General features: G+C 47.1%; 1 protein-coding gene across 1 annotated transcript; it reads left to right on the forward strand.

The window, feature by feature from the left end:
* Nucleotides 1–781: 781 nt before the first annotated feature.
* On the forward strand, nucleotides 782–12,329 carry ADGRG4 (adhesion G protein-coupled receptor G4). The gene is made up of 2 exons (XM_045471196.1): nucleotides 782–851; nucleotides 6,037–12,329. The coding sequence occupies exons 1-2, from the start codon at nucleotides 782–784 to the stop codon at nucleotides 11,727–11,729; spliced, it is 5,763 nt and encodes a 1,920-aa protein (XP_045327152.1). The 3' UTR covers nucleotides 11,730–12,329.
* Nucleotides 12,330–12,364: the final 35 nt, after the last annotated feature.

Here is a 12,364-nt window from a genome sequence, read left to right on the forward strand (position 1 = left end):
TCCTACACACATCTCAGAATTTCTATATATGCAAATTAAAGGTAATTTTAATGCTCAAGACAGTGAGACAAGTTAGTAGATTGTCTGCCCCACCATAGTTATTTCTACATCATAAGTAATAGGCTTCCCAGGTGGATAAATTCAAAATGCTAACTTCCCAACGGCAAATATGCATGATTTCATTCTGGGTGATCTGAACCAGAGAAAAATTATGACTCAGTCTTGAATTTTACTATGCACCATTTTCACGTGGATGTTCTTCACCCCAAATTCCACTTACCCAAGTCAGAACTGCATATTTTTCTTCTGAGAGAGGCTGCCTTCCCGATTTTCCTCTTTTCTATGAGTATCACTGCTCTTCTCCAAGTTGCCCAAAAGCAAAATTTGGGTTCTCTGAGATTTCCGTCCTCTTCATCTCGTAAGCTTCTTCGTTACTCTAACCTGTCAATTCTTCCTTTAGGGATCCCAACGTGACTTATTTCATTCCAACCCCTCGTCGTCCACTTGTTCAGTTAGCCTGCAAATATTTACTGGACACCTGCCATGTGACAGGCCCTATGCCAGGCACTAAGGTTACACTGGTGAGCAAAGAAAGAGGCGGTCCTTGCCCACATGGTGTAGTGGGGAAGACAGACAGTAGTGGTAAGTACACACCAGTGTAAAACTGCAGATGTGACAACTACTGTGAAAGAGAAGTACGGGCTGTCACAAGAGCCTAGAATAGATTGGTTTAATCCAGTCCTGGAGGCGAAGGGAGGTAGCAGTCTTCCCTGAGGAAGTGATGCATGAGCTCGGATCTGAAGGACGAAGAGAAGTTCATCGAATGAAGAAGGATGGGAAGAACATTCCAAGTACAGGGAGCAGCACAGGGGGTGGTCTCGTGGTGGGAAAGAGAATGCCAAACACTGGAGGACCAAAACGAGGCTGGTGGGCCAAAGCCCAAGAAACAAAGGAGAAACGTCCTGCAAAGTGAGGCTGGACAGGTAGGTGGGGGCCAAACTGTGCCTAGCTTTATAAGCTCTATTAAGAAACACATTTGTCTTTAATCCTAGGAGTAATGGAAGGCCACTAAAGGGAGCTAAATGTGTGTGTGTGTGTGTGTGTGTGTGAGAGAGAGAGAGAGAGAGAGAGATGATCAAATCTGCATTTCAAAAAAGATCACCCTGATTTTCTTATGGAAGAGACTGGAGGGGCACCAAGAGCAGAAGCAGAGATCAGGTGGGAGGCTGTGCAGTCGTCCGGGTGAGAGGCCAATGGGGGTTTGGTCAGGCGAGAGAGAAAAAGAAGGAGACAGAGGGAGAGGATTTTGCCTTGTGCAACTGAACGCATGATGATGCCATTCACTGAGGGAGTCCTGACGGAGGACCCGGTTTGGAGAGAAGACCGAGTTCAAATTGGGGCATATTGAGTTGGAAGGGTTAATGAGATAGCCAACAGATGTCAAGTAAGCAATTGGGTATACAGACGTGGAGCTCAGAACAGAGATCCGGTCGAGAGATACAACTTTGTCATTCATCTGTGTATAGGTATAAACTGGAATATGGAGGTGTGTGAAGAAACCATAGGGTGAGGGGGCGCCTGGGTGGTTTAGTCGGTTGGGTGTCTGACTTCAGCTCAGGTCATGATCTCGCAGTTTGTGAGTTCGAGCCCCACGTCGGGCTCTGTGCTGACCGCTCGGGGCCTGGAGCCAGCTTCGGATTCTGCGTCTCCCTCTCTCTCTCTGCCCCTCCACAGCTCACGTTCTGTCTCTCTCTCTCTCAAAAATAAATATTTTTAAAAAAAGAAAGAAAGAAACCACAGGGTGAGAAGAGAAGAGGTGCTTGGACCAAGCTTTGAGGAACTCTAATGTTTAATGACTGGGTTAAATAGGATGGGTCTGCAAAAGAGATAGAAAAGGAGTGGCCAGAGAAGTAGGAGAAAGCCCAAGAGCATGTTATGTCACGGAAATCAATGAAAGGAGTATTTTAAGAAGAAGGGAGTGGTCAACATTGTCCAATACTGTTGAGAGGTAAAGTAAGATGAAGACTGAAAAAGTATCCATAGTATTTGTCCTTATGGAAGCCATTGGTGGCCTTAGTGGGTGTTGTGCAGTGGAATGATGACAAAAAACCCAGTTCAGTGTGGGCTAAAGAAAGGAGCCGGGGAGGGTGGAGACAGCCAGTATAGATAAACTTTCTTTAAAGTGGATGTGATGGGGAAGAAGGAGACAGGGCAGTACCCGTAGAGGGATGTGGGGCTTTTATTATTTTTAATGTTTATTTATTTATTTTGAGAGACAGAGGGAGAGAGAGGGAGAGACAGAGAGAGGGAGGAAGGGGAAGAGGGAGAGGGAGAGAGAGAATCCCAGGTAGGCTCCTCGCTGTTAGTGCAGAGCCCGATGCGGGGCTCGATCCCACGAACTGTGAGATCATGACCTGAGCCGAAATCAAGAGTCGAACACTTCACCGACTGAACTACCCAGGCGCCCCCGATGTAGGGCTTTTATTTTGTATTACAAGAGACTGGAATATGTTTTAAATCAGGAAGGAAAGGCTCCTTAAGAAAAGGAGCCATACCTGCCGGTGAGGGATAACTGAGACAGTGGCACAGCTGAGTTTCTGATCACTTCAATTATTTTGTCCTATGAAGTAAGGGGCACAGTTACGGAATAAACACGGGGCGAGGGGGCAGAGTTTGGTAATGAGGAAGGCTTCAAATAGTTATTGTAGAGAGTAGTAGCAAAAATTGAGCAGAGAAAATAGTAGGGTGGCTGGGCAGTGTGAGAGGCTTATTTGGGGTTGGTGATCAGGAATTTATAGAAACACTAATTCATCCCCTTGTGTGACCACGGCCAGCAGTGCTTGACCTCTCAAGTGCAAGTATGGAGGCGATGGATAGTCGGGTTGGCTCAGAGTTGATGGGAGTGAGGTGAGGAATAGGACCCTACCAGCCTCCTATAGAATCTCCTTGCTTTCAGTGCCTTCCTGTTCCTACCCATCCTGTACACTGCCACGAAAGTCATTTGCTTTAAAGAGTACTTTTAGGGGTGCCTGGGTGGCTCAGTCGGGTGAGCGTCCGACTTCGGCTCAGGTCACGATCTCACGGTCCGTGAGTTCGAGCCCCGCGTCGGGCTCTGGGCTGATGGCTCAGAGCCTGGAGCCTGCTTCCGATTCTGTGTCTCCCTCTCTCTCTGCCCCTTCCCCGTTCATGCTCTGTCTCTCTCTGTCTCAAAAATAAATAAACGTTAAAGACTACTTTTATTCATTTCATTCTCCTCACTCAAGAATCTACATCCTTTCCAAGGGTGGAGTGCTTAAGAGCATGGATGACAGACCTTGGTCTGAACTGTGAACTTGAGCAATTCGTGTAAAGTTGCCAATACTCTGTTTCTTCGCCTCTAAAGTGGGAGCAATGGTAATATCCACCTTATAAGGTTGTTAGGTGTATTAAACGAGATAGCATGGGCTGCCTGGCTGGCTCATTTGGAAGAGCACACAACTCTTGATCTCGGGGTCATGAGTTTGAGCCCCACGTTGGATGTAGAGATTACTAAGAAAAATAAATAAACTTAAGAAAACTACTAAAAAAGAAATGGGATAGCATTTAGTACAGTGCTTGGCTCATAGTGAGTGTGTGGAAGTTGCTACGTTATCTTCTGTTACGTGTTTCTCCACCCTCCCCTTCAAGTTACATCCTAGTCTGACATTCTTTCCCAGCCCTACCCAACATACTCCTTCCTAGCTAGACTGATCTTCCGCTGCCTCCACATTCATTGCCACGTGCCTTTGATTCTCTACCCAAACCCCATCATTCCTCAAAGGCCAACATCTTCTAGAAGAAAGCTTCCTCATTAGTTTGAAGCCTGTGTTGATCTCTCACTGCACCGATCTCCCACTGCAATTCAGAGACATTTGGAACCTGGTTATATTCCATTGTTCACTTTATTTATTTATTTACTAAAATTTTTTCCCCATTTATTTATTTTTGAGAGATGCAGAGAGACAGAACATGAGTTGGGGAGGAACAGAGAGAGGGAGACACAGGATCTGAAACAGGCTCCAGGCTCCGAGCTGTCAGCACAGCCTGACACGGGGCTCGAACTCACAATCTGTGAGATCATGACCTGAGCTGAAGTCGGATTTTTAACCGGCTGAGCCACCCAGGCACACCTTATTTATTTATTTTTAAAGTAGGCTTCATGCCCCGTGCAAAACCCAACACGGGACTTGAACTCACGACCCTAAGATCAAGACCTGAGCTGAGATCAAGAGTTGGACACTTAACTGACTGAGCCACCCAGGCGCCCCAAATTGTTCACTTTATTATACACTGTACTATTATTTTTTTATTGTTTTCAGTGTTTTGTTTAAAAATGTTATGTTATATTTTGTCTAAAAACATTTCAGTAATATAAGACTTTTCTTTCTTTTTTTTTTTTTTCCAACGTTTATTTTTTTATTTTTGGGACAGAGAGAGACAGAGCATGAACGGGGGAGGGGCAGAGAGAGAGGGAGACACAGAGTCGGAAACAGGCTCCAGGCTCCGAGCCATCAGCCCAGAGCCCGGTGCGGGGCTCGAACTCATGGACCGCGAGATCGTGACCTGGCTGAAGTCGGACGCTTAACCGACTGCGCCCCCCAGGCGCCCCAATATAAGACTTTTCTCATGCAAGTGTGAGCGCTTTGAGGGAAGGAATCATGCTGTGAGAGCTGTATACTTCCTTCTCACACGACCCAGAATAGCATTCATAATACTTGTTAAATTTAATTCACTTGAATTGAGATAAAGTCGAGGCCCCAGTGGTCTTCAAAGTGAGGTACACAATTCTAGGGGGGCACACAGACAGTACATCAGAGTGCAGGAAGAAGAGATTATAAAGCTTCTATTTCTATTTATTTTTATCATATCCTTTTGACATTTCTATTTTTGTGTATGCTTGTAATGTACATAATACAAATTTATTATATATATGTACACACATTATTGACAAATGTGTGTGTGTGTGTGTGTGTGTGTGTGTGTGTGTGTAGTGCATGTTCAAGAAGTTTAAGCTTGAGGTTCCGGATCAAATCATCTTTAATCTATACAGCTTAGAAGAGTAATAGAAATTTGACCAAGTCTGAAACTTTCCTTTATGGCAGTTAAATTTCTTTTTGAACACTTACCGTGTGCCAGGTGCTAGACTAAGTGTTTTATATGCATTAGCTCAGTTCTCAAACCAATTTTATAAGGTAGGTGTTAGTTTTTCACATTAGAGAGGAGGAAATTGCAGCACAGAGAGGTTAGGCAATTCGTTCAGGGTTACATAAGGAAAAATGATGGCACCAGGACTTAAAACGACATCTATTTGAATCCAAAGCTGTCCCTCCTTTTCGGAAGACTTTTTTTTTTTTTTTTTTTTAATTTTTTTTCTTTTTCAACGTTTATTTATTTTTGGGACAGAGAGAGACAGAGCATGAACGGGGGCGGGGCAGAGAGAGAGCGAGACACAGAATCGGAAACAGGCTCCAGGCTCTGAGCCATCAGCCCAGAGCCCGACGCGGGGCTCGAACTCACGGACCGCGAGATCGTGACCTGGCCGAAGTCGGACGCTTAACCGACTGCGCCACCCAGGCGCCCCTCGGAAGACTTTTAACTCCACAGTACAACTTCTCTGATAGATATGGGACTATTCAAGTTACCTATTTCTTCTTAAGTGAGTCTCGATCACTTGTGTCTTTCAAGAAATTGGTGCATTTCCCAGCGCGAAACCTCTTAATCAGCACGTGACTCTAGCATTCCATCCCTCCTTCAGCGGTGCCTCCAATTTTTAATGGAGACACTATGAAATGGGTGTCCTTCTACTTGTTACTTAACCAGGGCATTTTGAGAACAATATAGAGATTTTAGAAAGTAGAAAATTATCTTAAGAAAAACCAAGTAGTCAAGTGGTTTGATTATATCAGATGTTTATCTCCTCTTAAAAATATAAGAAAAAATTACAGAGCTCTTTCTAACAGAATTGTCTCTGATTTCCAAAGCCGAATCCAAAGTAATACGTGCTCTCTCATTTTTCAGTTGTTTATGAAAATATAACAACTCAAGAAATGAGTACGACTCTTTCTCAGCAAAGAGATGTGACAACTCCATCCCAAGTTACTGGACTAAAACCGCAAGAGACACTATATTCTTCTACAATGATGTTTAAAAGCATGCCTGTATTTGCAACTGATTATGCAACCGTATCATATTCCAATACAACGTCTCCACTTCTGGAAACAGTGACTGCCCCCAAATTATTAAGGACATCCGTAGCGGGGACTGCTAGATTCACGGCAGACAGTTTGTCAACTTCAGCAGCCATCACTCTGCCTACCAAGGGTACCTCCACAGGCGCTACCGCCAATTCCGTGAAAAGAACTAAATCCCCATCTTCAGAGAGCATCGGGACAACGAAAATGGCCGAAGCCATTGCTACTGAGACATTTCCTCAAACTGCAGCTACTAATTTTCCGTACACATCTGGATTTACCAAGGATTCAATTATACCCAACACTTCAGTGACTGGATCTCAGTCGGCCATTATGAAGACAACATCTGTATTCTCATCTGTTGAGTCAACACCCGTATCTACAACACCTTGGCCCAAGCAGAAATCCACAGGTATTGAGGCACTTTCTATCTTCACAGCTAGCCAGCAGTTTCTTACATCTACAGATGCTGGAACAGTGCCTCGGTCCACGGTGGAACAGACTTCGGCTACAGCTACTCATGTTGGGACTGTATCCACATTCCCACCCGGGTCTGTGCTCATCTCCACAGTTGCTCCAGTGCATTCTGTATTTCCTAGAAATCAGACAGCATCGACACTGGCAATAACTGACACAGAAATAACATCTACAGTTCATTCAAAACCACTCCCAACGAGGCCCGTTGAGATGATGCCTGTGCTAAGAACAGCTGAGGCAGAATTGACATCTATAGATTTCCAGGACGTCTCTTCACCCAGAGTGGAGGATACGATATCTACTTTCATACCAGAAAAGGCCTCTTCTATGGCCCTTTCTTTCGGGACATCCTCTCCATTCACCGGAGCTCAGGATGTACAGACAGTTAGTGATGCTGAGACGACGCATCCGGCCCCGACTCCTGGAGTCACGCCTGCCGCCACGGTGGCTGAAACTGTGCGTCCCCCCACAACACCTGGGCCGACACATACCCAGAATACACCCACAGATGGTGGAAACATGCCCTCTTTGAATTCTACTAGATCAGCTTCCACAGTCAAGGCGTATGAGTCTGGTCCCACATCCATAACTGATGATGGTGCCCAACTACTCTCCACCGGTGAAGCCACTTGGGCCTCCAGGCCAGACCAGACCCTGCCGACACTAGCATTCCATGGGAGTGCTTCTAATGCAGAACGTTCGTCCACAACTAGTCCTATTGGTATCCCACCAGAAGCACCCTCAGAAAGTGAGGCTACCCCTGTCGCCGATGCTATTATTACCGCTGATGGTACCACAGGCAGATACACAACAGCTCTATCCAACTCGACAGCTTCGTGGTTGTTTGCTAACTTCTCCACAGTTTCAAGACCCGCGTCTGTAACCACACTGCCTGAGTTTAAACTTACCACCTTCCTACAAAAAACTACCCCTATGTCTACAGCAGCTGGAAGTGAGGTTCTTTCAACGCCAAGGGAGACAGTTGCTCCCCCAGTAGATGCATCTACCGTTGCTGACACTGAACCGAATTTTTCTACTGAGGAGAGCGCTTCTGAGACCGTCCTAACAGAGACAAGTGGTGCGATTGCATGTGGAGGGACAACGGCCCCCGTAGCAGAGTCTGCAAAAACACAAAGATATGAGGCTACTGTGACAAGGAAAGAAACAACTGCCCATTGTCTTGAGGGAAAATCAACTATAGCAGTGACAACTGAGCGTTCTCCGTCTGCAACAATGCCGGAAGCAACGGATGAATCTGCACAAAGGGTAACAGCTTCTGTCGCCATTTCCCCTTTTCCCGATATAGAAAAGTTGACTACCCCATTGGAGAACAGAACTGCAACTACTGAGGTGAGAGGAAGTTGGCTTTCTACAAAATCGATGAAGACCACACCTAAGAGTTCATATGATGGGACCACAGAAATCTTTCATTCCACCCACACCTACACAGCACATTGGACTTCAGAGGCTCCGCCTGAGGGGAATCCAACCCCATCTCCCATTTCTGGGAGCGCACAGACATTCCCTGAACTCTTGGGCGCTTCCACCAGAAGGATTTTGGGGACCAGTCTTGCCACTATCCCTACAGGCATGATAGCTATGTCCTTGCCTGCTGGCATCTTGCCTCCGCGGCCTACAGCTACCCATTCCTCAGCAACCCCTGTGCCATCGGCTCCTGCGACCACAGCATCAGTGTCACCTTTGGGTCAGACTGCTTCGGCAACCAGCCACGGCATGCCTACACACGGACGCTCGATTCACACCACTTCAGAAGCCACAGTGATCTCCGTCGGTAAAACACCTGCGACAGTCCTCTCTCTGACAGAACGTCCAGTCTCCTCGTGGAGACCTCCCACTCCCGTGGCAACTAAGGCTGAGACCACCCATCGCCTCACCTCGGCTGACACAGTAACCCCATTTACACCCGCTCTTGTCTGCTCTAAGTCTGTCTCTGACAACATTCCTGTTGTGTCCTCCACCCGTGTGATCTCAACTCGGTTTACACCAGTGACGACCCGACCTGTATCTCAAGTGGAGGAGACTTCCACCCACGCTCTCAGCTTCCTGCACACTCTCAGCAGTAGTGGGGATGTTGTTAGCTTGGCGACCGGCACCACAGAAACCTCTGTTGTTGACGAGACCATGTCCTCAGACACGTCTGCCCATAAGGCTAGTACTTCAGTAGATGATCACATTTCTCAGTCTTCAGCGCATCTTGGAAACACACTGGTCCCCACCCTATTAGTGACTGACGTTTCTACCTTGCCTTCTGACAAAGAGCAGATGACCACGTCCCTGGGAAACGCCTCTAGAACTATGGAGGTGACAGAAATGTCCCCAGCAGAGAATCCTTTTATTTCAGACTCCCAGAGTACTTCATCCTTGGAAATGACAGATACAGGAGCTGCTGAGAGCCCAGCAATTTCCACCCATCAAACACGTTCACCTTCAGACTTCCCACCTGGAACTCCACCTGACAGGATTGCAGCTTCACCTCCCGCTTCTGGGACTATACAGACTACATCTACCTCTCTCTCAAGCCACACAGGAGATGCTCACATCCCAGAAATGTCTACCGTCACTTCCGGGACAACCAGAGTATCGAATCCTGTAGACATCAACACATCTCTTTCAAACTTGCTTCCCCCTAAGACTCAAACGGAGCTGACTTCAGGCGCCTCTCCCGTTTCTGAAAGCACACAGACCTCCCCTGAGTTCCTGTCTCTTTCTACAACTGGACCATCTGGTGCCACTGTTACACTCGTCTCTACTGATGGGGTCACTACAGCCCTTTCTGCTCCAAATGTACCAACGGTACTTCTTGGGAAAACCTCTATGGCAACGTCCATTCCTACCTACCGGATGTCCTCACTGCCAGTTGGCGTCACTGCCTTTGCCTCCAAAAGAGTTTCTGCAACTCCCACGACACTAGTAACTAACTCTTCTAAAACAACACACCCAGATTGTCCGAAAAGTCCCTCCACAGCCACTTCCGTGCCTATGTCTGAGATGTCCTCAATGTCAGTGAGTGGCTCTGCTTTCTCACCTCCAGCTGCCTCTTTTGACACTTCCGCAGCAGCTGGGTCGTTCTCTTCATTATTGTCTTCGATTACCCCTAGGACTACCGTGACCGTACCGGCATCTACACTGGATGTCGCACCCAGGCCTGCTTCAAAAAGCACGCTGTTTTCCTCTGCTTTCGTTACTTCAGAAGTGACAGAGGTGTCCTCCAGGATCACTCCTACATCCTCTTCCTCTCCGACAGAGTCAACTTTTCCCTCCGTGAAAACCATCCCAACCACTATCGTGGCGGGGATAGCACCTCCATCTGTAGGCACCACTGCCTCCTCTCTACTCAGTTCTAGGAACACGGAAGCGATTTCTTCCATTCCAAAGACCACATTTTCACCCTTTCTAGCAACAACCCATCAGTCATCACAAAATGAGACGGCAACTCTGGGCATATTACCTGGGACTACCAAGGACTCCCTGTCTCCTGTAAGCAGTAGTACAGTAACAGCTCTCACGAATACCTCTTCTGGAACTGATGCCCTGGAAAGTGTGTTTTCATCTACTCCGTCAGGTCATCCCCATACTTCCTCGAGTATTCAGGTGTCCCCGTCTTTCACTAGCTTTAAGAGCACTCCTGGACACACAAAAAGGGTCAAAGCCACCACTTACCTTTCTTCAAACACAGAAAAGAAGACCTCCTGGTCAGAAAATACTTCAACAGCTGAGCCAACAAAAGGTGCCACATCTGTGAAGACCCCTGTTTCGTACTCTCCGTGGACTCCATCCATTGCAACTCCACCCTCTTTGACATCACTTCTTTTTTCACCTCATCGTACAGAAGCCAAATTCTCCACTCCAAAGACTTTTCTTCCTCTGACATCCCAAATGGTTGAATTTCCAGTTCTGGGAACAAGAACCACACCTAGTAACACCCAACCTCTGCTTATGACTTCCTGGAACGCACCCACAGCTAAAGGTTCTCAATTTCCAATTTTTACCCGTACTCACGTACCTACACCCCACAAGACGGAAACGGAGATTCCATACCTTGTTCCTGGGTCTTTGTCAACATTTGCAGCCCCTCAGACTGGTCTTATATCTGGAGATGTTACGGCAAAGCCATCGATTTCCACGTCAGGATTTCTTCCCACCTTGGGGATGTCTGACAGCCCTTCATCAATATCTTCAAGATCTACCCCTATCACTTTGGCTGATACTAAGCACACGTTTGAGAAAACAGCGACATCCGTAACTCTTGGGACCACACTCCCATCGAATCATTCTGGTGCTACTTCAGGATCCATACTTTCAAAGGCTACTAGTTCACCCACGCTGGCTTGGATTTTATCCACTCTCCCTTCGGGTTCTCCACTGTCAACTGTATCCAGTACTCCTCACATTGTAACTTCTTCTACAGTAAAGCTGTCAGAGTCCACATCTCTGACTTCTGACAGGACGTCGACACGCTCGTTCACTAACTTTACAACACCATCCTTTGCTGCTGTACGCACCGCACTCCCCGAAAGCACCCCTACGCCTGCAGTGGGCAGCATCAGCACTGGCTTCCCAACTTCTCTCCCTGTGTCTGTTAAACTCACAGATAACAGCCTATACGCTTCCAAATCCCCTGAGGCATCTTCCAGAACCACTGCGACTGCCCACTCCAAGACTGTGTCTCAACCTCTACCCTCTAGCAAAATGAGTAGCTCACCTCCCGCAGCTGACCACACCCGGTCTATTAGTTCCATGCTTCTGCCCGGCCACGCCGTGACATCTGCCTGGAGCAGAATCCCAGCTGTATCAGCATCCTCTACACTGGACTCCCTTCCAGATATAACTGCCAATACATCTACTGCTACTGGAGGCTCACTTCCACTCACATCCACTGGAGTAACACCCCTTCCTCCAGCAACTGTGCCTTCACTACTCTCTTCCTCTCCTGAGACAATCTGGCTAGACTCCACACCTTCTTTTAGGTCTATGGAAACCTCGACTTCACTTATTGCCACTGAGTCCACAGGTCTGTTCTAGAATATGTGCAGCGTATCGCTGACAGCATACATGGGCACTGGGTCATGTGTCCTCTAAGGTGGCCGTTCCCTGAAGGCAGAAAAGGATAAAGAAGGGTACAGGTGTTTCTGCTCTCCTTCAGACAGTGGGTGCAGGGGGCAGCTGGCTGGCTCGGTCGGTGGAGCATGTGACTCTTGATCTCAGGGTTGTGAGTTCGAACCCCACACTGGGTGTGGAAATTGCTATAAAAAGACAGTGGGTACAGTGGTACCTTGTCCAAACACAGAATTCTCTAGCCATCTTGCTTATCTTTGCTTTATTGAAATATAGTGCAAATGTATCTTTTCATTCGGTATGACCTCTCTAAGCATGCTTTCCATCCATTCTGTTCCTGATACTCTGTCTCTGCCAATGTGAACATCATCAGGAACTTCACGCTCTCCCAGTGTAGAATTATATGGCCTTAGGTCTGACATGATGACTGCAAACCATCCAATTCCAGGAGATATTCTAGCCTGCCTTTTTAAATTCCTCTTACATAGGCCTCAGCTTCTCCAGTCTCCACCTCCAGCTGGCTTGGAATGCTTATCTATGGCCAGGGAGTATTTGGCTTCCATATCATGCAAATCTGGGATGTCCCTTCAACTTTTTTTTTT

This window comes from Leopardus geoffroyi, chromosome X (genome assembly GCF_018350155.1).
Source record: "Leopardus geoffroyi isolate Oge1 chromosome X, O.geoffroyi_Oge1_pat1.0, whole genome shotgun sequence".
In the NCBI taxonomy this organism is placed as follows: Eukaryota; Metazoa; Chordata; class Mammalia; order Carnivora; family Felidae; genus Leopardus; species Leopardus geoffroyi.